The following is a 27102-nucleotide window of genomic DNA, read 5'->3' on the forward strand; positions in this document are numbered from 1 at the left end:
ATAGGAAAAACTTAAAATTTGAAAAATGGGCGTGGTACCGCCCCTTTTATGACTAGCAATTTTCTTTATTTCGGGAGCCATAACTCGAAGAAAAATTAACGGATCGTGATAAAATTGGGTACACAGATTTTGCCTATAGCAGAAAATAGTTCTAGAAAAAATGGACGAGATCGGTTAAAGACCACGCCCACTTTTATATAAAAGACACGTGCGGGGCCACGTGTTATGTAGAAAAGTAATTTATCTCAAATGAAATGTGCAATTGAAGCTCACGCTGTTTGTATTGAAAAGAGTTCTTGCCAGGCACTATCGCTCACGGCTTTACACGATTGTCTTGTCACGACCAGTGTCAGTCGGGGTTTTCAGTATAACATATATCTGCATTTACACCAATAGATTATTCGGCCGATTGTAGATAGGGGCTCCTTTTACGATTAACTAGAACAAACTTACGATGACTGCACCCTCCACGACATCAAAATTAAAACCGTTCTTTAACGCCAGGGTAGGCAAGGAAGGGGTATTTTAACCTACAATTAAGCCCCCGAGTCATCCAACGCTATGTTGCTGAGATAGCATCAGTGTATTGGATTTGCACATGATACGAGGGTCAAATTTCGACTCGTACCACTAATTTAGGTAGCTAAGATACGACAGATGATTACAACAGTTGGCTTTCACATCGGAGGGATAAGGGCCACCTACCTAGGGGAAAGAAGCGTGAAACAAACGACATGAGCGCGAGGAGCTGAGAGGAATAATGCCCGAAAATTCTTCCAAAAACCCGGCGGATGACGGGTAACGTACAGAGTGTGCTTAAGTTGTGGAAGGACCGCATCGAAAAAAACGCAAAAGCTTTGCTGGCTAGGTTATCGTATGCTTATGAAAGAAGAAGCAAGAGCAAAGAAGGGTGCTTCAATGAGTTGCCTATGGCAAAATAGAGATATGTAGCTTGCGTGACCTAAATCAAAAATTGTAGCACAACGTCCGAAATTGGGCGATTAAATGAGTATTGCTTATGTTGTTGTAGTTATAAAGTACCTCCTTGAATGTTATCAATGCTGAGGGTCCTTTGCGGTACGTAGTCAGACCAAAGAGGATAAATATAATAAGAGACGTCTCTCGTTACTTATAGCCATTTACTAAATGTTTTCTTCGAGGTAGTCGCTAGTGTTTTTTTTTTTTTTTGTGAGATGTGCACTAGGGTGGAGTGAATTTATTTTTTTTTTCGAAATCGCTTTTGGCTGACCTCCGGAAAGTTGCCTTTCTAGACCAGAAATAAGGTTGAAATTTTTTATTTAACTCATCGTATATTTAGAGGTGCCCCAACGCAACTAAACTTTGAAAAAGACGGTAGGTAAAATTTTTTTTTTCTTTTTTTTGTCATTGATTTACTTTCGCTTGTTGTTATTGTGCTCATTGATTTCAAAGCCTACTGATTTTCATGGCCTAGTATGTGCCAGTAAAACTTTTACTTATACACTTGATTAGAAACATACTATTATCAACAAAAAACTGTAAGACACCATTTAAAATTTGTCGTTTTTAGTTATAATATGTAATTTTATTAAAGTTGTGTATATTAAAAAAGAAATCAAATAAATATGTAAATAATGAGCTTTGTAAAATCGCGATTATTTTGCTCAACTTCTTGGGGCTGGGGCACCTCAAAACGCCATTCTACGAAAATAATATTTGGTGGTTTTGGCTAACTCTTATAAAGACAACTTTTCATTGCTAGGCCATTACAAAAAAAAAAAAATCCATAGGGTATCACTCCACCCTAACGTGCATAATATGTCTTCTATACATTTTCGTGGGTATTTGTGTTTATTTTTCCGACTGTATTTAATTAATTAATTCTCTTTCCAAAAATTACAGTTGCACAAGGTGCCTACACCGCATGGATAAATGCGAGACAATTCAAAAGTTTCCCTCTTAGAAAACATTCGACATCCATTTTTTGATTTCTAACGAGTTCTCGCCACTCGTACCAGACTGGTGGCTCTTATATATATTTATCTTCTTTGGTCAGACCAGAGAATTTAAACACAAAAAACGCACACAAAAAAATGCCTTCTCATTGTGTTTAAGTTCTCTGGTAGTAGTAGGATATTGTAACGAATTTACTTGCGAATCCTCTTATTTGCAATCCTCTGCTAAGTTCGAGTCACTAAACTGTTGAATAAATAACTCCAATATTGAATAATGGAAAAATGGCCTTTATTAAAGTACTTCACAATAACACTTATACTTTGCTACTCGCTGGCTTAATAACCAAACTGCTGATTGATAACTCAAATTAAACTCTACTATTGGCCGCCAGATTGCGTGCTTAATCAAATACTGCTGGATAGCTCAACTCAAACTGAATTGCAGCGCCTCTACATCTGTTGCCTTTTATACCCTTTGGTTTCCTCGTTCGCATTTTTCCAGAATCTACTAGCATTGTCCATGAGCTCTCAAACTTCTCAGCTATAACTAAAATTGCACAATTTTATACATCTTTTAGGCGCTTCCAGAATCTACTAGTCCAGTAGCTCTCAAACTTCTCAGATATATGCATGTGTTTGCGCATTGACTCTCCGCTGCTCGTATTCGTACATGGTACATATGTGTAGACGCAATTATTTATTCGTTTATGTAGATACATAAAGATTGAATTATTGATGTGAATGTTTGTAGTTTACAGTCTCTCGCGCGCACATAGGCGTATAAGTAAATGCATCTGTGTGTGACATCTCTTGGCTGCCTTATATGTATACATGATTTGATTATTGACGTAAATATCGCTTAGCATGGCCTTAGTGATGGTATAGCTTAGTGATGCTAATATCCGTGACACTGCCCTCCACCTAAGTCTGATCGTCCCGATCAGACAAATCTCTCGATCTAAACGTTGCTAATCTCTCCAAATGAACCACTTTCATTTTGGTTCGTGGTTTGGTAGTGGTTTGTATGCGGTACACTACATCGTTGATCCGTTTTACAACTTTGTATGGACCTTCCCAGTTACACTGCAATTTTGGGGACAAACCTTTTTTTCGTTGTGGGTTGTATAGCAGTACCAAATCTCCTTCCTGAAACCCTTCCGAATTAATTGCTTTATCGTACCTCGCTTTCATCTTGTCACTCATAATCTTTGCTCGTTGCCTTACCAGATTGTGTATCTCTCTCAGCTCTTCTTCCAAGACACCAGTGGATTTCTTGACATTCCTCTCCGCATCGGCATCTATCCCATACTTCAAATCAGCTGACAGTCGAAGGTCATTGCCAAAAATTACCTTTGCGCGAGTTTGGCCCGTTGTGTCATGTACTGCCGATCGGTAGGCCTTCAAGAATAATGATATGTATGTATCCCAGTCCTTATGGTACATGTCTACTACTTTCCTTAAATGCTCCTCCAATGTTCTATTGAAACGTTCCACCATACCATCGGACTGAGGATGCAATGCAGTTGTCCGTGTTTTCCGAATGCCCAACTTCTTGCATATTTCCTGGAACACAGCTGATTCAAAATTCCTGCCTTGGTCAGAATGTAACTCCATTGGTACACCATACCTTGCAACCCATTCGTTTTTAACCACTTCTGCTACTGTTTCTACTTCTTGGTTTGGGATTGGGTATACCTCTGGCCATTTACTGAAATAATCCATAACCACCAGTACGTATTTGTTTCCGCGGTTGCTAGTAGGAAATGTACATGCGACATCCATGGCGATTCTTTCAAATGGTGCACCTGAAATATACTGCTTCATCTGGTCATGACTTCGGGTTTTGGGCCCTTACGCTCTGTTGCATACCTCGCAATTGGCAATCCACTCGGTGACCGACTGACGGCAACCAACCCAATAGAATCTCTGCTTAATTTTCTCGAGTGTCTCCGTGATTCCAAGATGACCTCCACTTGGACCATTGTGCAGCTCGCTTAGCACGTCAGGAATCCTCTTTCTGGGAACAACTATCAGTTTCTTCTTGCATTGACCATCCTCACTCTCCCATACTCGATGCAAGCAACCGGATATCAATTCTAAACTGTTCCACTGTGCCCAATATGACTTCGCAATGGGACTCTCTGCTGACATCTCCTCTCTGCTTGGTCTTTCGTTTCGTTCGAGCCCTTGCATAACATGTGACAGATCTGTATCTTCTAGCTGATACTTTCTTAGTTGTTCCTTGTCCCATTCATCCGTACACGTTATAGTCATTAGCCGGACATCTATAATGTCTTCTTTAGCCTCGGCCTTTGAGCAGTGCTTGCATTCCAGACAACATGGTCTTCGTGACATTGCATCAGCATTTCCATGGGTACTACCTTTTCGACGCTCAATGGAAAAGTCATAGCTTTGTAGTCGCTCGATCCACCGTGCCAATTGTCCTTCCGGATTACGGAACTGCAGAAGCCATTTCAACGCTGCGTGATCTGTCCGGACACGGAATCGCTGGCCGTAGAGGTATTTGTGAAAATGTTTAATGCACTCTACCAATGCCAACAGCTCTCTCCGTGTAACGCAATAGTTCCTCTCTGGTTTTCCAATTGAACGGCTGTAATATGCAACTACCTTCTCTTGTCCATCGACCAGTTGTGATAAAACGCCTCCTATAGCATATCCGCTCGCATCTGTATCTAGAATAAAAGTTGCTCCTGGAATCGGGTATGCCAACATTGGGGCAGTGCACAACCGCTCTTTCAATGTTTGGAAAACTACTTCTTGCTCCTTCTTCCATTCAAAAGCTTTATTTTTTCTTGTTAGCTCATGGAGACTATGGGCTACGCTGGCAAAATTTGGTACAAATCGGCGGTAATATGTGCACAGCCCAAGGAAACTTCTCAATTCATGCAGATTCTGTAGTCTTGGCCAATCCTTTACTGCCTCTATCTTTTCATTCGCTGTACAGACACCTTCTGTCGTTACCTTGTGGCCCAAATAATTTATTTCCTTTTTAAACAGCGTACACTTTTTGGGACTTAACTTCAGACCAGCGCCAGCTATTCTCTGGAAAACTTCCTCCAAGTTCTTAAGATGTTCATCAAAACTCTTGCCCAATACGATGATGTCGTCCAGGTACACCAAGCATGTTTTCCAATGTAGTCCTTTCAGTACCTGGTCCATGACTCTCTCAAAAGTAGCTGGTGCATTACAAAGTCCAAAAGGCATCACTGTAAATTGCCAAAGACCATCACCGACACTGAAGGCTGTTTTCTCCTTATCTTCCTCCTTCACCTCAACTTGCCAGTAGCCGCTTTTCAAGTCCAGTGTGGAAAACCATTTCGTACCAGATAGCGAGCCCAGAGTGTCGTCAATTCTTGGTAACGGGTAGCTATCCTTTTTCGTAACGTCATTCAACTTCCGGTAGTCCACGCAAAACCTCATTTTTCCATCCTTCTTCTTTACAAGTAATACCGGTGAGCTCCATGGACTAGCTGATGGTTCGATGACGCCGCTGTCACTCATTTCTTGTATGATTTGACTCACAACTTCCCGCTTCGCCAGTGGAACACTACGTGGAGCTTGACGGATCGGCCTCGCATCTCCAGTGTCAATTTGATGTTTCACAACATTGGTTCGGCCTGGTTTGGAACCATCCTGGTCAAATATGTTCGCGTATTTTATGAGCAGTTGTTTTGCCTTACTCTGATAGGCTTCCTCTAGCCCATGCGTCCATGCCGTGATATCATTTGAAAGATCAGTATTTCCAGATGAAACGTGTTCCTGGAGCTGTTCACAGTTAATAACTACTTCGGCCTCTTGGCATCTTCCCAAAATAGCTCCTTTGGTCAAATTGAATGGTGACTTGAACTCATTGAGTACTCTTACCGGAATACGTCCATCTTGTTTTGTCATAGCCAGGGTTTTTCCTACAAGTATGTTCAGTGCTGATTTATTTGCTGCTTCGACAACCCACAATTTGTTTGTCCCACAATCTCCATCAATCTTTGCCCAGATGACTGCTTCTGATTTTGGTGGTATTTGCTGACTCTCTTCCACCACCACTCGTTTACTGCTGTAGCCTCTCTCGTAGCCGAAATTAAGTGGCACATCCATGTTCTTATATCGCATCGTCTTGCTTTGCATATCGATTTTGATGCCTTGGTTGATTAAGAAGTCCACTCCAATTATGATTTCATCAACAATATCTGCCACTATAAAATTGTGTAGTACCATGACGTTCCCAATTGCTACTTCACATTCTACTTCTCCAAATACCTGGGTGTCTTCTCCAGTGGCTGTACGCAATATTGCTCCATGTAATGGTCTTATCTTCTTGTTGACTAAATCCCCTCGAATGATGGAATGAGATGCACCCGTATCTACAGTCAGTAAACGTTCCTTTCCATCCACATGTCCTCCGACAGTAAGATTGCTCAACCTTCTTCCAATTTGTGAGATAGAGATTATGGGGCATTCAATTGAGGGAGTCAGCTGTCGCCCCTTGCTGCTGACTCGCTTTAGTTTAATGATTGATTTGTCTTGGATATTTGCTCATCTCCTTCTGCTCTGCGTTTACGACCACCCACATTGTTGGAACCAACCCTGGTGTTGCAATAACGCGCAATATGCCCTGGCTTTCCACACTTAAAGCATTTGACTGCATCATTATTCTTCTGCTGCGTACCCTTCAATGCTTCCAAAATTGCGTCTACCCAGTCTGGCTTTTCCACTTCCACTCGTTGAGCTCTGTACGCTGGCTTACTCAAAAGTGAGGCTGTTTCCTGAGTCAGTGCATGCGATACCGTTTCAGCAAACGTTAGTTTTGGATTCGCATTGCAGCCCGCTTCGTTTCCACATCTCGTATGCCATTTATGAAGCTCTGGATTTTTACCCTTTCAGTGTATTCCACGGGTGCGTCCGCATTTGCAAGATGAGCCAATCTTTCAATATTTGAAGCAAGCTCCTGCAATGTCTCATTTGCTTTTTGGTAGCGGTTTTGCAACTCAATTTGGAATATCTGTTTTCTATGCTCGCTTCCATAACGTCGTTCTACAGCAGCCATCAATGCTTCATAATTGTTCCGCTCTCCTTCGGGAATCGTCTGTAGGATTTCCGCTGCTGGCCCCTTCAATGCCACGAACAGTGCAGCAACTTTATCTTCCGCATTCCAGTTGTTCACTGCTGCGGTCTTCTCAAACTGTAGCTTGAACACCTGGAAAGGAACAGAACCGTCAAAGGATGGTGTTTTACCTTTGGATTACTCGCTGAAACTGCTGGACGATTTAGTTGTAACTGCTCGATACGTCCTCTCAAAGCATCCACCTCGGCCTCGATTTTATCCTGTCGACCACTGAAGCCTTCATGAAACTGGGTTAGTTTTTCTTCCATATGCGCTTCCAGTTTAGATGATATACGGACTTCCTGCTCTTCTAGTTGTGTGGAGATCTGGGATGATATCTGTGCTGAAATTTGTGCCGACATTTCTGAAATACGCGTTTCTTGTGCTTCAATCTTTGATGTTATTTCTGACGACATTTCTGCAATATGTGTCTTCTGTGATTCTAGTTGTGATGCCATATATGTCTTCTGCTCTTCCAGTTGTGATGACATTTGTGACGACATTGATGCTACTGTCGATGTTTGTGCAGATATTGCAGCCAATATCATGTTCAAGTCTGTGCTCGTAACTGTCTGCGTAACTGTCTCTTCCATTTTTGTTGTTTCCTCGCCATCAAGATGAAAGTCATACTCTTCCACGTCAATTCCTTCTACTTCCATTGCCTCTCGTAGCCGTGCCTGAAGTTCAAGTTTAACGCCGCTTGTATTCAATCCACGGCTCTCCAACTCCCTCTTCAGTTGCTGGATCTTCAATTCACTGAACTTTGCCATGTCCTTGTTGTCCTCTGGAATTTATTCAACAATTCCTCTTCTGACACCAATTGTAACGAATTTACTTGCAAATCCTCTTATTTGCAATCCTCTGCTAAGCTCGAATCACTAAACTGTTGAATAAATAACTCCAATATTGAATAATCGAAAAATGGCCTTTATTAAAGTACTTCACAATAACACTTATACTTTGCTACTCGCTGGCTTCATAACCAAACTGATTGATAACTCAAATTAAACTCTACTATTGGCCGCCAGATCGCGTGCTTAATCAAATACTGCTGGATAGCTCAACTCAAACTGAATTGCAGCGCCTCTACATCTGTTGCCTTTTATACCCTTTGGTTTCCTCGTTCGCATTTTTCCAGAATCTACTAGCATTGTCCATGAGCTCTCAAACTTCTCAGCTATAACTAAAATTGCACAATTTTATACATCTTTTAGGCGCTTCCAGAATCTACTAGTCCAGTAGCTCTCAAACTTCTCAGATATATGCATGTGTTTGCGCATTGACTCTCCGCTGCTCGTATTCGTACATTGTACATATGTGTAGACGCAATTATTGATTCGTTTATGTAGATACATAAAGATTGAATTATTGATGTGAATGTTTGTAGTTTACAGTCTCTCGCGCGCACATAGGCGTATAAGTAAATGCATCTGTGTGTGACATCTCTTGGCTGCCTTATATGTATACATGATTTGATTATTGACGTAAATATCGCTTAGCATGGCCTTAGTGATGGTATAGCTTAGTGATGCTAATATCCGTGACAATATGTAGCAGCACACACATACAGAGCCACGCTCACCTGATAAAATGCTTGATCTTGTTCGTTTTTTTTTTTTGTGGATGCTATTTGGCACTGTTGTACTTCTTGGGTCCAAAAAAAGTGTAGTAGCTGCTAACGAAACCTGCGTAAAATTTTTATTGTTATATTACAAAGAAATATCCTTATTTACTTTCAAACGAGCACTTAATTACATCTCTCTTTAAAATCCATATGCTTTGGACAATTTTAATTAACAAATTGTGATACTTCATTACCTGGACGATTGCTAAAACACGACCAACACCGTCGGGGGAGGTATTAATAGACGCGTTTTTGCCTCGCTCCCAATAACTCGCCTTTGGACTATTGATAACAGGACAAAACGCGTCTTTTGATTTCTTTTTTCACATTTTTGGACGGGTTATTGCAGTCGACCTCGGTTTCAAACTGTTTTTCGCGGAGAACTTTTGAACGGGTAGAAAAACTTAGCACCCGTGCTTGTATTCTTAATACTGGAATAACTACGCGTCCTCAGATACCCCAATTCAAGACTTTTGTATAATTTTCTGTAGGACCCATATAGGTGCACTACATTTTCATTCTTAATACGTTAAAAAAGATGTACCATTACAGCAACCCATATCTGATATTCCGCTCCTTTTTTTGTTTCCACGCAGGTTCCACTGGGTTCCACGCTAGTTTGACACTGACCGAAGTGTCAAACTGCAGTGTGTTAGAAAGTGAAAGGAATTATTTCCTTCTCATACATATCATACTTGTAAACCTGTACTACACGTTGAACCTTCTAGGCCATCCCGCCATAAACCCCTGGGTAGGTGCGGTTCACAATTGGATTGGAGAAGCTAAGAATTGCGCTAGCAAACCCTTTAATCATTTAGGTGTTAAGGTCGTTTCTTACGATAGGCATACCTACATTGGGTATATTCTAAGCCCCCTAGCGCGCCGGGAGGGATGATTATTGATCATGATGAAGGAAAAATATGCTGCAACCATATATGTAATACTCCAATATTGCTAATAGAAAATACTCGCAATGTGTTTTGAATTCGAAATCAAAACAAGACAGACTATAAAATTTTTGTGATTGTAGCAGCATAAGTGTGACAAGAAAAAATTGAAATTTAGGTACATTCGATTATTGAATACAAAAACAAAACAAAAACGTTTAAACAGCAATATATCAGCACTCTGATGTTTGGGAATGTACCTAGCCTTTTGTAGCAATATAGGAGTATTACATATATGGCTGCAATTGATAGATGACCCCATAGATGATTTGATTTGCAACTCGTTGTTTCGAGAGAGCGCTGTCAAAATGCACATTTTTGTCAATGATGTCACTCAAAACAAAAATGAATAGATCTGAATATGGGAATTTTTGACATACATTTCAGCGATTTTATAGTTTCAATCATTTAATAGAATGATGGTCGTAAAATATTAATTACTTTAAACTTGTTTTACTATAATACGACTAGTTAGAGTTAAATATAAACAAATCTAAGTAAAATTTACATTTTGATTAAATTAATTAGTCAAATATTGTAACGCATTTAACTCATAGTGAAAACCATATATTCTTTTGAAAATTCAGTAAATCGGACCTATGATATAATAGTTAATATCATTTAATGGATAGGGCGTATCCTACATGTCTCATGTTCCAGGTTCTGTGCATCGGGACTTCATATTTACAAAACCTGTTTTTAGTGATAACTTTTGATTTGGAAATAATATTTACCCTCCGCCTTAGAACTAATAATATTTACACTAAAACAATTATTTTTATCTTCTTTTCCATAATTTTCGAACGCTATTCTACAGTTGTAGGTCAAACTAAAGCTTACCGAAATTTTTGGCCCGTTTTTCGTTTTTGCTGGCACATTTCTTGTTCTGGCACCCGCTTCAGCTGGCGCGAGGGATTTATCTGTGATTGTTGCCAGCATGGCGGAACGATACAAGGTGGCAGCATAGAACAGCTGATTATAAACTTTTTTATTTGATGTGATACATCAACTTCTGGCGCAGTACGATTTTGACATTTGTCCATCGAATTTACAAAAACAAAGTACATGGAACTTTTATTTATATTTGTAGGTATGTCACCAAGCTGCCACCTTGAATCGTTCCGCCATGGTTGCCAGCACAAAAATTTGGGATAAATCCCTCGTGATAGCGCAAAAAATGAGAGAGTTTCGTATCAAGTCATCTTTGGATGATCCACATTAATGCTTGGGAATATACTTGTACGAGATAGTTGAATACATGATGAAATGAATATTCAGGTGTTCTCATTCCGTTGACGTTTTCCCTTATTCTGACAAGTTCGCCATGCATAATTTAGAGGGTTGTCTATCTTTGAGTTCTACCCCGATCGTAGTAGATTTTAATATACGTTTAGAAATATTATAACTATATAAGCCGTTACTAGAATTGTTCAGCAAAAAGAGTAACGTAACTTTGTATTCCCTAACAGAATATAGACAAAATTTTGTAGAAAACTAATCTATTTGAAGAATTTGTACAAAAAATTAAGGAATCCAAATTCATTACTTTTGAAATACTGGCATTTGGAGCTGCCGAAAAAGTGAGGTTATGTTGTTGACATTACCTTTATTATTACATCATGGTTGAATACAAATCATTGTAAACTTTACCAAGTAGCGCAACTAACAGCTGATCGCTCAAAATTTGCACACACACACACAAACATCACTAATGGCCATATTACGGAAATCTTAGGGAAATTGAAGTTAAATTTTGAAACAGACATAAAATGTTATAATTTGGGAATATATAGCATCTAGGACACCTTAGTTGCAGTAATTGAAAGAAAATGTTTGGTTATACTCAAGTATTTAATTATTTTTTCTAAATTTATCTTTAATATTGATACAATGATTGATCCAATGCAACTCTGGTCTTCCTACTGTTCTTCATTCCACTCCATTTGAGTGCCTATTTTCACGGCCTGCGAGTGCCTTCCACTCTATTCGCAACATAACCTCGAACTAAGCTGCCAAACTATATAGTAAACAATGATATAAATAGTATTCGCTACTTGAGGTATCTGCTTATTTACTTGAACCGGAGCATCACTAATAAAAACTGATATTGTGAATTCATTTTATAAAAAGAAGCAGCATTTTAATTTCATTTGATGGTGATGATTATGGTGGTTGTTTTGCAGACAAAAGAAAAGTTAATATAATAGTTGGTGCTGTACGAAAATTAAATAAAGTGCATAAATAGTTGACGTATTGTTAGTGAGTTTATTCTTAAGCGCATTTTTGCCATGGCTACAGTACGCATACCAAAGCAGAAGGTAATACTTTGTGGCGATTATGGAGTGGGCAAAAGTTCATTATTTCGTCGCTTCACAACCAACACATTTGGTTAGTAACTACAGTTGCATTTTCTACGTAAAAGTTATTATCTATAATTGTCTTATATATGATACCCACAGTAACAGATACAGATCGTAAATCGACTTTGGGCTTAGACCATATAGACCGTGACTACACAGTTGGCGATAAACAAATCAAGGTGAGCCAGAAACTAGAAAGATGTATAAACATTTCATAATTTAATCACATACAAATTTTAGCTACAATTGTGGGATACTGGTGGCATGGAACGTGTTGCATCTGTAACCTCATCCTACTACAAATTCGCAGAAGGGGCCATACTTGTATTCGCAATGGACAATGCCGCCTCATTTCATTCCTTGTCACAACACCTACTCGATATTGTTACATATGCGGAGAATGCAAAAATATTCATTTGTGGCAACAAAAGTGATTTAGCTGAACGTGAGCCGCAAGTGAGCGATGCAGAAATCGAAGCGTTTTGCGAACAGTGCCACAGTTTAATTAGTGCTACTTATAAAACTTCATGCAAAACTTCTGAAGGAGTTGAGGAAATGTTTCGTGATATATCACGCCTGCTAGTCGATGCTAATCGTTCTAAAATGGAATTACAAGCATTAGAGCAGCATAGTTTTAAAATTGATTCAGTTACTGAGCCAGATGCTAGTGAAGAAAACTCACAATGCATTTGCTAGCAAATGGGGAATGTGGAGTTCGGCTAAAATGGGGGCAGCCAACTTTAAATGTAATAAAAAAAAATCTTAGATGGATCTATAACCTGATATGTATTTTAGTTTACTGATTTATGTATTTATTATTTATTAATAGTTTGTGTTATAAGAATTTTTTGTTTACATACAAATGTAAAGTATTATGTGTATACTTTTCTGCCAAAAGATGCAATGCAAACAAATTAATATTTTTGCTACTACTCACAAACTTGTCCTTATTTATTATTTATTGCTGTTATCAATGTACTGATAACAAGTCACAAAAATTTTTAATATGTGTTAGTAAATTAAAATTAATATGTTTAGATAACATTTATTGTAATTCAGTTGATCCGTCCAAGAAGGTCCAAGAAGTAAATATTTAATGCAGGTTTAATGCATGAAGCCCGAGTAAAATCGAAAAGCCAAACAAACAAATTATTAAATGATAAAGTAATCTTAATATGTGTCAACTGTTTTATATGCACGAAACTAAAGTCTGTAAATTGCATTCATAATAGTGTCTCAGATAGGACTAATTTTCATCACAATATACATACATACTACCTATCCTAATACTCATAGAAATAGATATTAATAGTAGTTACAGCTTTACTTTCAATGAAATAAAAACTAAAGCAAATATGATAAATTAGATGAATGATTTTCATTTTCCTATCATGAAAGTATTAACAACGATGCATAGAGCTTCGCTTTGTATATATATGAACATAAATGCATGATCTCTGAGATGTAGATATAGATGAGCTTATAAATATTAAATGTGTATATGATCGCACAGGTTAAGCACAATCTGCTGCTTCGGTAGAACAAACGAGAGGTATAAATTTTGGTGTGCTTATTTTGTTAATAAAACAATAAACGATTTTTGAATTATAGTTTTTCAGCCACGACTTGGTTGGGGTGCTTGTAGTGCTGAGGCTCTGCAGGGGCAAGTCAGTCACTGCAAGCATTAGCTGATTACTATTAATGGTACTGGTACTGGCACTTGTTTTCAGCTCGATTGGCTCGGGAACAATTTTCTTGAGCCCTCGCCCCTTCGAGAATGTATATTTTTTGGAACGACAGTTACGCTAATCGCGTGTATATTCTAAGCCCCTTTAGATATATGTAGGTTCTATTATTGCGGAAGGTTGGTGCACCTCATAATCCGGACTTCCAGCATCCCGGCAGTTTTCTGTAATTCAATAGATACAATACAGAAAAACTATCTGGTTTCCTTGAATTTGTTGTCGTAACTGCTTTCACATGTGTTCTATTCTCGTTGCTCCTTTGTATGTGTTACTGTAGTTGGTGTAACTTTTTTCTATTTTTACATTTTTCTTTATAGGTAAGTAAAACTATCGACGTTTTAAAGTGGAAATCTATACGAAAAATTATAGGATGCTGTTTTTCAATTTGACGAATTGCATATTTTATTCTAAATTAAATCGGTTGCATACTTTTTACATCTCAACATATGGATAAATAAACAATAGAGCAGCCGAAGAGGAATGTTCAAGAAATGTTATACACAATAGAATAGACTAGGATTTATAACAATAACAAATACACACATAAAGATTGCCTAAAGTATAGTAATTTCTTAATTTAAGAAGTGGGAGAGCTAGATGAGAATGTCAAATAGAGGCTTACACCCACTGCAATCACAAAACAAAAGCCAACAACATATAAAACCGCTTTTTCACGTAACGCACGCAACATCATTGAATTCAATGTGCGCGATGCACGTCCCAAATCGGCATTAGTTTCACGTAAACGTGATCGTGCACCTTGTAATACTTCACGTTGGTGGCTCAGGTCATTAAGCACCTGCGTACCCAGCGCCTCAGTTTCCAATGCAACACGATAGCCATCGGTTAAGCGCGTGCCTGTCCGTTCTATAAGCTCAGAGTTATCCAAAAGACGTTGTCGCTGATCGTTACCAATGGAAACATCATCATAATAGTCGACATCACTGCCGCCACCACCACCACTTAACTCTAGTATGGTCATATGATACTTCTGCTGTGATTCCTTAGCGCTGCGATAATCGTTTTGTAAACGCTTTAACTCTACCTGGGCACAGCTAACCTTATTTTGGAAGCTTGGGCGCATTGTTGTATCTAAATCGCGTATTTCCAAAGTCATTTGCTCTAAAAGTTCGTGCGCTTCTGCAAGACTGCCATCTATTTTAGCGCTAAGATTACGGCGTTCCACTAGAAAGGATATTTTACAGATAATTTTTTGTTGTAACTATTCTTCGCTTTAATTATATTCCTACCACCCTTTAACTGCTTTAACTGTGCAATTTCAGAAGTAGTTTCCGCAATTAGTACAGCATATTGCTGTTCATATTGCTCGAGCAATAACATTTTTCGTATTTTGATTGTTAATTTATATTTTGCAAAACCTTGATTATATTTTTGACGTTTCCCAGCAGCTGTTTGAGAGAAGTGTTCACGATGGACGCAATAACAAAATTCTGACTCTGTAAGTAGTTATCGAATGCTATCGATTTTTCGAGATGGGTGGAAAGCGACATTTGACACAACATCAAAACCGGAATAGCGAATTTGACATTTACAGCCTGATTCTAATGTGGTAACAACTTTTTTCACCATGGCAACTTTCTTCATGTGGAAACTTTTGTACCCTTTTGGTATTCTGCCCACGAAAGTAGCCGGATAATTATTTACCCACTAAAATAGGTGGTAACATCGATGTAACCACACAAAAGCTGTTGAGAAAAAGGCAATACTGAAAAATAAAGAATTGTGAGCGCAAATAAGTAAACATAATGGTAAAAAAGTGTTGCCTCTTGCTATACATATTTGTTTCCATGTACTTTCACAGTATATATTACAATATAGCTATGTAAAAACGTATGCATGTATGCACATATGTATATACACATCGTCCCGTTTATTCGTTAACATCGTATCTACGAGTGACACATCGTCGGTAAGGCCTTGGCGGAACCATACACGGTGGCAGCATGGTGACATACCTACAAACATAAATAAAAATTCCATGTACTTCGTTTTTGTAAATTCGATGGACAAATGTCAAAATCGTAGAAGTTGATGTATCAAATTAAATAAAAAAAGTTTTTATTCAGCTGTCCCATGCTGCCACCTTGTATCGTTCCGCCAAGGGTAAAGCGAAGAAAACCAACTTTTAAATTTCACCACACACTGGGGAGTTTTTCGGTGATGACAGCGTTACCACTTTGGCCAGAATCGCGAATAAAACAACTGGTAACGATTTTCGGTTAAATAATGTTCTGGGTACTATTTTACCGGTAACGCTAAGAATCGGGCCGTTAGAGGCCAATTAATGGTGACGTATAACCACAAAACCGTAACCAGATAAATAGCTGATAGAACCAACCTTTTGGAAATCAATATAATCGATTAATGGTGCCATAACATAACGCTAACGCTATAACATACCATAGCCAACCAATTGGTTTTTGGTTTCTCGCCATATCCATAACCTAAAGCCATCATTTACTAATACGCGTACAAAAATGTCGGGAGGGGTGTCAAATGAAGTGCCTTAACCTCGGCAACGGTAATCCGAAGGCAGAAAATAAAATGTTAACTATCTTAATGTGAGAAGTGGACAATTGCCAGTGGCTGTTGTAATTTTGTTGTACACTGCAAAGCAAAATTGTGTGGAAAAGGGGTTTTGCGCGCAATTAATTTTGATCCTAAAGCGGTGTCGGACCCATCCAGAATAATTTTTTATAAGTGCGGTCAAGGACAAATTTTCAGTTTTTTAAAAATATATTTTGACAGAAACCAAATTCATAAAAAAAGCTGAAATTTAGAGATTTGAGATGAGACTGAATTACAGAATCCAACTGTAAATACCATGAAATACGTTGGCTCATCACAGCAATTAATGTTCTGGTGCGTCTGTTACAGCCTTTAAAAAATTTCTTGAACATGGAAAAAGTTATCGATGGTAAAGCAAAAATCACAAATCAAAATAGAAGATTGCGCATTTACAAGTTCAAAATTGCTTCGTTCTGCGCAACTACGTCACACTTGACTGATTGAGCGAATGAAAGAGAAAAAACAAGAGCTAAAGGAAATGACGTAAAGATTGCCCATAAAAAACGGCTGAACTTTTGTTTACATGCGCAATCTTGGTTGAGTGATTTGGGCTTATCGAAAAAGCCTTCAAGTTTCTCTCAGCACTAAATCTCCACTGAACAACTGCACGTGTTTACAATTTTACCAGTTGTATATTTGTTATTTTAAGAACATTCATCAAAATGTCTGACAAGTATGTGTTATTAGCCAATTTAAGTTTTTAGTAGATGTTTTGACCAAGCACCATTTAATTACAGATACGCGGTACCTAATAAGTTACCTGGCAAAACTGTGTCGATCCTAGCGCATCGCAAGCGCCGTATACTTGCTGACAAAGCTACACTTGAACAACGGAAAGCTTTAAAAACCAAAAGAGTTGCAGCTGCCAGGAAGCACCATAACTTCCGTCGGCCCGAATCATTCGTAATGGGCTATTTGAAAGCGGAGCGTACAGCGAAACGCATCAAACAAACTATTCTGCGCACGAAGTTTACAGACACAAAAGATGCCAGCAAAACTAATAAAAAACTACTATTGGTTATGAGGCACGCAGGGTAGATATTACATGTGTATAATACCTTCTAAATAATAAATAATCTACTTATAGCAAAAAGATTTTCGACGAAACCACCAATAAAATATTTCAAACATTGCATATGACCCATCGTCACCATGCCGTTTTTCTACGCAATGATAAGGAGACACAAATATTGCTGAAAGTTATTGAACCGTTTATAATATATGGTTATCCTTCGATATCTGTTATACGCGAATTAATTTTCAAGAGAGGATTTGCGCGTATCAATTATCAGAAAACGCCCATTCAATCCAACACTTTGGTCGAGGAGCATCTTGGTGAAAAAGGTGTAATTTGCCTAGAAGATATTATACATGAAATTTATACCGTGGGTCCAAACTTTGATGCTGTGAGAGAATTCCTTTGTTCCTTTTTGGTACGTTTCAAGCATAAAAGTGAAAAGAAATAAAAAAAAAAAAATAGTTTTCCACTTACAGCTTAAAGCTCCCAGAGATGGTTTTAAAAATAAAGTGTCAGTACCATTCAAACGAGGAGGAGAATACGGAGACCGAGGCGATGGAATAAATGATTTAATAATGCGTTGTATATAGGCGATTTAGATGTAATTAAATTAGTTAACAAAAATTAAAGCCTTTAAACTGTTCGCATACACGTACTGAGAAAATCGTAGCGCATAGACTCGCGATCCTCAGCCATGACCTATTCGAGCCTATTGCACAAGATGAAAGAAATCTACTAGGTCAAGTCAATTCAAATATATTACTTGAAACTAATGAGTTTAGAATTTTCTTTCGCTTCGTAAAAAAAACCTTTTCACTTTATTTGAAAGACTATTCTATTTAATTTAACTTTATAGCAAAAAACGTCAATGTCCAGTCAAAATGATTCTTTTATCGAAGATATCGACTATCAGACAGTTTCGACTGGTCACTCTATTAGCATTGAACGCCCTGAGCGGCTACATGAATGGCTCAAAGCTGAAGACATCGAGTATATTCGCCACAAATTCATTTCTCATCCTATGCAAAAACTTAATATTAAAGAATTGCGTGAAGTCTTCGACCAATTGAATATAAAATTTACCGATATTGAATACAATCGTCTATTTCTTAAAATTAATCAAAATCGTGATTTTCTATGCGATTGGAATGAATTTATTTCATATTTAATATTTGGCTTTCAAGAGGATGATCCCAGCACTCAAAAGGAAGCGCTGATACTACCAATATCCACGGCACCGCTGGTTAAAAAATCAGAACATCGTTCCGCCATTTGTGCGGTGAGTTTATTACGTTCACATGTTGAAGACGTGGACGATGAGGATGAGGATGTCGGAAAGGAGATGAATGTAGCACTTGAAGATTCACCGGAAGCATGCGGCATGTGGATAACAGCTAGTCGTGAAGGACAAATACGTTTTTGGTCTAATACACTTGAACCATTGCGTACCGGGACGTCGGAGAGTAGTAAGTGCATGATTTTTTATATAGTTTATTTTGTATTGGCATACGGAGCGTATTACCAGTATTCAGACTATTCAGCGTTCAAAAAGACAGAGATCGTCACCCCCAGCGGGTACGGGGGTAAGAATATACCCGCGGTAAAATACCAGATTCAAGGGGTGTGTAGCGCAACCCTTCAGGTTGCCAGCGCAATATATAGCTTCTCCAAACCTAATTGTCAACCTCACCTATCCGCAGCGAATCCTGTTTCACTAACAGACGAGGCTCTGGCGACCCCAAGCTCCTCTTGGAACTTGTGGGTGGGGAGGGAGGGGATGGCCTGAAGGTTTAATGTGGCCACATAAATCGTTCCCGAGATGGTCGGGCTAGCACCTTAATGGTGCTGTGGTACCGGAGCGTACCGGATCTGTATCCGGCAAAGGACCATCACATCGATAACACTCCCCAAAGCCTTCGGGGAGCTACAACAACAACAACACAGATCGTCAGTCCAATGGTACGATACGACGAAAGGTCTGGGCTGAATATAAATCAAAATAAAATTAATATGCATAGTTCTTCCTAAAAGGAAAGATGATATGACTTACAGCTTTGCCGCTGCAACGATGAATCTTCTCGTTTCTGAAAAGAGCTAAACAATGCCAAATAAGGTATTGTTAAGAAACAGATTTGGAGACCTGGAGGTTTCAACATGCCCAAATGAGTCATTGCTAAGGTGGCCTACGTCAGCCGAGCGGCTATAACATTCGTAGACTAAAATCCATGTACCCGAAGGTTAGGGGGACAAATCGTTGCAGAGGCAGTGGGGCTTGTACCATATGGTGCACTGACATATCTGTAACGCTCTGTAAGTCTTTGTAGGGCGTTTTGCACTACGGGAAGAAAAATCTCTGGTAAAACTGAATGGAGCCCATGCAAATTAGGGGTCACAAACTGAATCATATATCCAGGTGCATACACTGGAACAAGCAAAAGGCTAAACAAATCTAGCTTAACTGAACATTTTTTTAGCAAAATCCCTAGAACTGAACTATATGGAGCGCAGATAAAGGGAGAAATCCCTGCCCACTTCAAAAAATCGTGGCCTATCACTGCGTCTTGTTCACCTACGTCCATGCCCGTAGTTTGCGTCCTTCGCTGCTGAGGCGGCCTAAGTTTCTTTGGAGAATTGCAGGTATCTCGGTCGCATTTTCTTACTCATTCTTTGGGAAGCAGGCTTATTTGGACGATATGTTACAGAACCTTACTGTTTACTACTAATTATGATGGCATATCGTTCACCACGCAAAATACAGCTATGTAATCGTAATGTAAGATCACGGATAGAGAACTATTTTCACTCAAGCGATAAAAATTAGTTTATCCAACTATCTAAAAAAAATAATAATATATCCTCCTCAGTCCCGGCGCTAAAATAACTTAACAACCAATATTTTTTATATTTTTTAGGTTATATTCTAAATTAATTATAAAATTAAAATTATTTATTGTGACATATAAGGATTCTTAGCACTGGCAGATGCAACCAGCTGGACATTTGGCTCGTACGCCAGCGAAAAAAAAAAACAGTTTTATACTGAAAAATATTAAAAAAAAAAGAAAGAATAGTTTGAAATGGAAAGATTTCAAAAGATGTATGGATCTAGCTCATTTTGTGGGGACATTCTCTCGGGTTTCGATGTCACAATGGCCACTTATACCAGCACGTCCGGACAAACATTCTCCTACGTAGATCCTAAAATCTAAAAGGTCCATGAACTCGGACTTGGTCGCACCAAATGAAAATTTGTCTTTTTTATAAAGAAGCCAGGAGTTGCACAGAGCAAGATCGACCAAGTGCCAAAAAACTCGTAGGGGCCACTTCTTAGTTCAGATACTAACACGGTAATAAGATATCAACCTGTCTGCATGATCTACCCCACCCATTGAAGTGTTGTAACTTGCAATCGTATTCGGACAATTGACACATGTATTTTTTGGCTTTCTTATCCCATCGATTAACAGATATAAATGGTCGTGTTCCGGTCGAAGTAGTCGCCATAAGAACCGAACGACTGTCCATTCATTTCACAACCGCTTCTTTCTCATCTTCTCTTACAAACTCTTCAGAATGTCATGGCCTGTTGAAAGTTTTGCTCCCAGCTCTTTGGGGATTCAGTCTTGTTGAATTGTACCAGTAGTAAATATTTCATTTTCCATCAAGAAATCTAGAAGCTTTATTGAATTAAATTAACGGTCAATAAATATTTCGTTGCCTTTTTATACCTTTCATGAAAATGAAATGGTATATTAATTTCGTCACGAAGCCGAAAATTGTAAGTCCTTAAAGGAAAATAGATAGACCCACCATTAAGTATACCTAAATAAACAGGTTGAAGAGCTGAGATGATTTAGCCATGTCCGTCTGTCCGTCTGTCTGTTTGTATACAAACTAGTCCCTCAATTTTTGAGATATCTTGATAAAATTTGGTGAGCGGGTGTATTTGGGTGTCCGATTAGACATTTGTCGGAACCGGCCGGATCGGACCACTATAGCATATATCCTCCATACAACCGATTTTTCAGAAAAAGAGGATTTTTGTAATATCTTACTCAATTTAACAGATTGAAGCTTCAAACTTCACCATATAATTTCGTATATTGCACATATTGTTGCCTGAAAAAATTGATGAGATCGGCCGTATATATAGTATATATCCCCCACAACCGATTGTTCAGATAAGAAACTTTTCGTAATTACTGCCCTATTTTAAGAGCTAGAGGCTTCATATTTCAACGAATGCTTACGTATAAAGCATATATTGTTGTCTGAAAAAATCATAAAGATCGGTGGTATATATAGTATATATATGGTGGTATACATATATAGTATATATATATATATATTTGCAATTTTAGCCCCATTTTAACAGCTAGAAGCTTCAAATTTCATCGAATGCTTACGGATATGGCTTATATTGTTGTCTGAAAAAATCATAGAGATCGGCTGTATATATAGTATAAATCTCATACAACCGATTGTTCAAATAAGAAACTTTTCGTAATTTCTACCCCATTTTAACAGCTATAAGCTTCAAATTTCACCGATTGCTTACGTATATAGTATATATTATTGTGTCAAAAAATCATAGAGATCGGTGATATATATAATATATATATGATGGTATATATAGTATATATATTTTTTTTTTTTGCGATTTCGGCCCCATTTTAACAGCTAGAAGCTTCAAATTTCACCAAATGCTTACGTCTATAACATATATTGATGTCTGAAAAAATCATTGAGATCGGTGGTATACATAGTATATATCTCATACAACCGATTGTTCAGATAAGAAACTTTGCGCAATTTCTGCCCCGTTTTAACAGCTAGAAGCTTCAAATTTCACCAAATGCTTACGTATGTATATAGCATATATTGTTGTCTGAAAAAATCATAGAGATCGGTGGTATATATATTATATACTTCATATAAACTGTCATTTTTGCCCCTTTTTTACGGCTAGAAGCTTCAAAATTCATCAAATTTCATCAAATAGTTACGTTTAGGTCATATATTTTTGAAATACGTGATTCGTAGTCATAGTTTTTACAGGCAGACCACAAAAAACGTGAAGCTTTGCATCCTCACACAAAGTACCTACCTATTTTTTTATTTTATATTTATCTTAAAAATCGTTTAGATATGTTCAAATTTCACCAAATGTTTTCGTGTATAGCATATACTGTTGTCTGAAAAAATCATACAACCGATTGTTCAGATAAGAAACTTTGCGCAATTTCTTCCCCTTTTTAACAGCTAGAAGCTTCAAATTTCACCAAATGCTTACGTGTATAGCATATATTGTTGTCTGAAAAAATCATAGAGATCGGTGGTATATATATTATATACCCCATATAAATTGTATTTTTTTGCCCCTTTTTACGGCTAGAAGCTTCAAAATTCATCAAATTTCATCAAATAGTTACGTTTACGTCATATATTGTTGAAATACGTGATTCGTAGTCATAGTTTTTACACGCAGACCACAAAAAACCTGAAACTTTGCATCCTCACACAAAGTACCTACCTATTTTTTATTTTATATTTATCTTAAAAATCGTTTAGGTATGTAGATCTGTTCATTATATATTTCTTATCTTATACATCCGGTTATTCGGAGATTACGAACGGCATAAGATTATTGTTCAGCCCCACTCATGAAAGGTATGAAGTCTTCGGCTGTGCCGTCCTTACTTGTTTATATTTTCTGCAAGTCTTTGCATTACTGTTCCCCCAATTCCTAAATCGTGGTTGCATTTGTTATTGGCCCACGTTTTTGCTCCCTGGTAAATGAAAAAGTCCAATACTAAACCATCTGGACTAGCAAGGACAAAATTTTTCAAACCAACAGGACAGGCTTTTCCATTAACATATTGTTTCACTTGAGTGGTACCGGGGAATGGAATCATTTGTTCATCGATGCTCAGTTTTTCTGGCTTTGGCATTTTTTCAAAACGGGGTTTATAACTGGTTCAACCTTCCACAATTTGTTGTTTTCTTTTTCATGTGGAGTAGTTCATTTAAAAGCAGGTCGGTAGTACATACTTGCGCGAGGAAGTTTCATGCAATCAGCTAGTATGTGGGTCACACATAGTTTCTTGTACTCATTATAATTTGAACTCAAATTTTGGCCATTTTGTAGAGCGTACATTAGGGCGGGTCGATTTAAAAATCGTTCATTGCTCTGTGAAAATCGAATTCTAGGGATCAAAATAAGACACTTTGCGGAAGGAACCGGGGAAGGGGAGTGGCATTAGAATTCGTTTTAGAGGTATGGTTCCTTCGGCAAAGTTTCTTATTTTGATCCGTAGAATATGATTTTCACAAAGCAATGGACGATTTTTTTGCCTCATCACAAATCGACCCGCCCTAGCGTACATATTACTCTGCTGTGAAATTTCGCGACAAAAATTTCCATCAAAATATCCCGAGAAATATTGAAAAGGTGTCCACTCAAATCTATTCTCTGTGTCCATGCCTCGTCAGTAGCGAGCTCACTAACCCCGCCAAATTCTTTGGCCAGCCATTTAAGATGTTTTTTGTTTTGTAGAGTTAGATCAACATATTCTGGTTCAGCAATATTATCAGATTCTGGATTGTGGTCAGAATCGGAATCACTTGAAAAACGCATACTTGAACGATTAGGAACGAAATCCATGTCTTCGTCATAGGACGAACCTTCAAAATCACTGTCCATGAGCATCCCCATCACTTCTTCTGTGAAGCGTTTTTTCGACATGATAGCTACGAAATGTCCAGCCCACTAAAAAGTTAAAAAAAAAAAACCCCATTTATATTTGAATGGTATAAATTTATGAGAAATATTTCTTACTTACCTTATATATGAAGTAAGTTTCGCTTGATTTTACTAAAATATTAAACTTTTTTTTTTTAGAGATATAATTTCTGTGGTAGGGATTCTTAGAGCCTCATTATCTATTACGAAACGAACGTTCGTTTCGCCTCAAACAAGAATCGCTAGTGTATTTGCACTAAGTTAAACGATGGTAACATATAATTTGACAATTGTTTTCGCCTTCCTGTTTGACATATGGGCCGTTCCATTGGTTTATCGAGCTCTGGCTCTGGCTCAAATCTCATTGGAACGATCTGGATCAACTTTATGAGAACTGGCAGCACTAATATAAAACATCTGTTTTGTTGAAAATAAGAAGAAACGTACACACAATTTTAAGATACTGATAGAATTATTAACATTTAAATAGTTTCGCACGTAAGCAAACTATTTATTTTCCTTACATCATCTTCAAGTTGTTTACTCTTTCAGTGTTTTTGCTTTTAAATATGGCGAATTCTTTTATGTATACACAAATGTACACATATTTTGTTCAGTGCTACAATGGCTCAACTATATGGTTGTCTCATCTCACCAGCTGATTTTATTTTTTTCATTTCACTGTAGTAGAGATTGTCAGAAGGAGATGGTAAACTTAAAATGAAACCAACGAATTTACATTTTCTTACTACATACAAATGCTGCTAAGTTTAATGATTTCATTCCATTCCATTCGTCTAACAGCAACACTCTGATTTTGGCAATGTGAACAAATGTATGTTGTTGCTGTAGAGATGAACCAACCATATAGTTGAACCATGAGTGCTACCAACTCAAAAGTGGTTAGCTGTCAAAAAATCTACTACAGAAAACGAAACGAACAGAACTGCTATACGGATCAGAAATTGAACCAGATAAATATCAGGATCACAACGTTGTTGTTGCATTTGCATGTTAAATTTCTATCCGTATCTCGCTCAAGTCTCAATGGAACGTAACTATAAAGTTAAAAACGTAAAGGCCGCACGAAAATAATCGAGAATACCATTGCTAGACGAAATCGGCTAGAGGCGAATCGTTCGTCTGAGCTATCGTTCGCAATACAGAATGAAGCCATTATAATACTATGTTCAAACAGAAAAATAAATTGAGGCAATTTCGACTTAAATTGAGTGGTGTTCATACAACTCAATTTAGCTTACACAATAGTAATTTGATAGCTGGTTGGCTCATCTCTACAGCAACAACATACCTTTGTTCAGACTGTCAAAATGTGCGTGTTGATATTAGGCGAATGGAATGGATTGAAAACATAAAACTTTGAAATTTTTGTGTGTTATAAGAAAATGTGTTCAATGCTTTGGTTTCATTTTGAGTTTGCCATCCTCTTTTGACAATCCCTACTCCAGTGAAATGAAAAAAATAATATGAGCTGCTGAGATGAGCCAACCATACAGTTCAGCCGTGCGTAACTGACGTTTAAATCTATTCAATAAACACACTTTACAAGGTTGCATTTGCAGTTTGAAACAATTTATTAAGCACTTTTTTTAAAAATGGAAATTTATTATTATGATCTATTATATGATAAATTGCATAATAAATTGCCAATTTGTACATAGTATAATAAGATCCTCATAAAACCAGGTTATATTCCGACAGTATTTTCAATTCAATAGGTTTTTACTTGGCCCCACGCCAGTCACAAAAGTAAAGTTTTTAATATTTATTTTTCCACAACTAGTACACAATGGTAATACCATAGAGGCCAGAACCACGTATAGTAGCTATGAATTATCAATTTTTGTAATTGTTCGTAATTTCAAATGAGATTGGTATTTCATGGTACCACGCCAGGTTATATTCAATTTTTCAAATTTATTTATCAAAGTTCCCAAAAAGTGAAATTAAGTTTTTGCAATTGTTATGGAATCGCATTTACTATGGAAGCAGTAAGGAAGGCGGTCGGCATGATGTGGTGGTGCACAGTGGCTAGTCATTGTCGGCTGGGGCGGGTCCTTGCCAACCTTACTGTTCCTGCGCCATAAACAGAGAAATGTTCCTATCATGCCTACAAAAACTTAGCTGTCAAATTAAAAAAAAACCGAAAGAAGCGCAGAGACCGACTCAAAACGCTTTTAATATTCAAAAGAAAACAACATCCGGCCGAACCGGATGCCACGGACAGACCGTTAGGACATTCAAAGTTTAAATTCAAAAAACTGCAGAAAAAAAAGAAACTAACTAACGCAAAAAAAAACTACCGAACCGGAAACGACCGGTTACTAAATCTGAAAGAATGAAATAAAAAAAAAAGCTGAAAATAAAAAGACAAATAAATATACAGAGGGGCGCCGCGGGTGTTGTTGCGACGCCCGGTGCTTGTCCCACCCTCAAAAATCCATGGCCACCGACGCACCTAAATTTCGGTGGCCCCTTACCTGATCACCCTACGTGCCTTCTAAATAAATGGCGACGCCAGCATTCCCATATTATTAACAACTTTTATTCAAAATTCATTATTACTACTAACATAGCTTTCTGTTTTTTTTTTTCTTACTTCTTACTGCAAGGTTTTTTGAATATATTTAAGCTTATAAATAATTAAAAAAAAAAAAAATAGCAATCAAAAAGGCGTGCCTAATTAAAGAGGAACTCTATTCCTTTTGTAAGTTTTAGAAAAATTTATTGTGAGCCGCGTTTTGCGACGGTTCATTGAAAATAATAATAATAATCGGTTAGTTTTATAATCTAATATACTATATATGTAATAAAAAAAATCTCTTTTTTTTCAGAAATTGGATAAATGCCCTTTTTTTCTTTTTTTTTCCACAAATCTATCTTAGGGCTGTACAGTTTGGAGTAATTGGGGCCCCCTTACAAAATTAATAGTTGTTTTATTAAACTTACTTTGAGTTTAGCTGAACATCAATTTGGTATTACACATAGTATAATGACACTAAT

General features: G+C 37.6%; 4 protein-coding genes across 4 annotated transcripts in view; 3 read left to right on the plus strand and 1 right to left on the minus strand.

Annotated features, from left to right (window-relative positions):
* The first annotated feature begins 11740 nt into the window (after nt 1-11740).
* Nucleotides 11741-13350, plus strand: RabX6 (RAS oncogene family member RabX6). Its single transcript, XM_067770071.1, has 3 exons — nt 11741-12012; nt 12084-12163; nt 12225-13350. Exons 1-3 carry the CDS (start codon nt 11913-11915, stop codon nt 12678-12680), a joined length of 636 nt encoding a protein of 211 aa, XP_067626172.1. The 5' UTR covers nt 11741-11912; the 3' UTR covers nt 12681-13350.
* Nucleotides 13351-14005: 655 nt separating this feature from the next.
* Nucleotides 14006-15166, minus strand: Vti1a (Vesicle transport through interaction with t-SNAREs 1a). Its single transcript, XM_067770070.1, has 2 exons — nt 14980-15166; nt 14006-14914 (listed from the first exon to the last, which is right to left on the minus strand). The coding sequence occupies exons 1-2, from the start codon at nt 15068-15070 to the stop codon at nt 14307-14309; spliced, it is 699 nt and encodes a 232-aa protein (XP_067626171.1). The 5' UTR covers nt 15071-15166; the 3' UTR covers nt 14006-14306.
* A 1709-nt stretch (nt 15167-16875) lies between these two features.
* Nucleotides 16876-17965, plus strand: RpL7-like (Ribosomal protein L7-like). The gene is made up of 4 exons (XM_067768174.1): nt 16876-16991; nt 17056-17352; nt 17406-17751; nt 17813-17965. Exons 1-4 carry the CDS (start codon nt 16981-16983, stop codon nt 17924-17926), a joined length of 768 nt encoding a protein of 255 aa, XP_067624275.1. The 5' UTR covers nt 16876-16980; the 3' UTR covers nt 17927-17965.
* A 239-nt stretch (nt 17966-18204) lies between these two features.
* LOC137241025 (WD repeat-containing protein on Y chromosome) overlaps nt 18205-27102 on the plus strand; it is a 59056-nt gene continuing 50158 nt past the window's right edge. The window contains exon 1 of the mRNA XM_067768173.1: nt 18205-18802. Coding sequence (XP_067624274.1) covers nt 18205-18802 — 598 coding nt within the window. The remainder of the gene's footprint in view (nt 18803-27102) is intronic.

This window comes from Eurosta solidaginis, chromosome 2 (genome assembly GCF_040869045.1).
Source record: "Eurosta solidaginis isolate ZX-2024a chromosome 2, ASM4086904v1, whole genome shotgun sequence".
Lineage (NCBI taxonomy): Eukaryota > Metazoa > Arthropoda > Insecta > Diptera > Tephritidae > Eurosta > Eurosta solidaginis.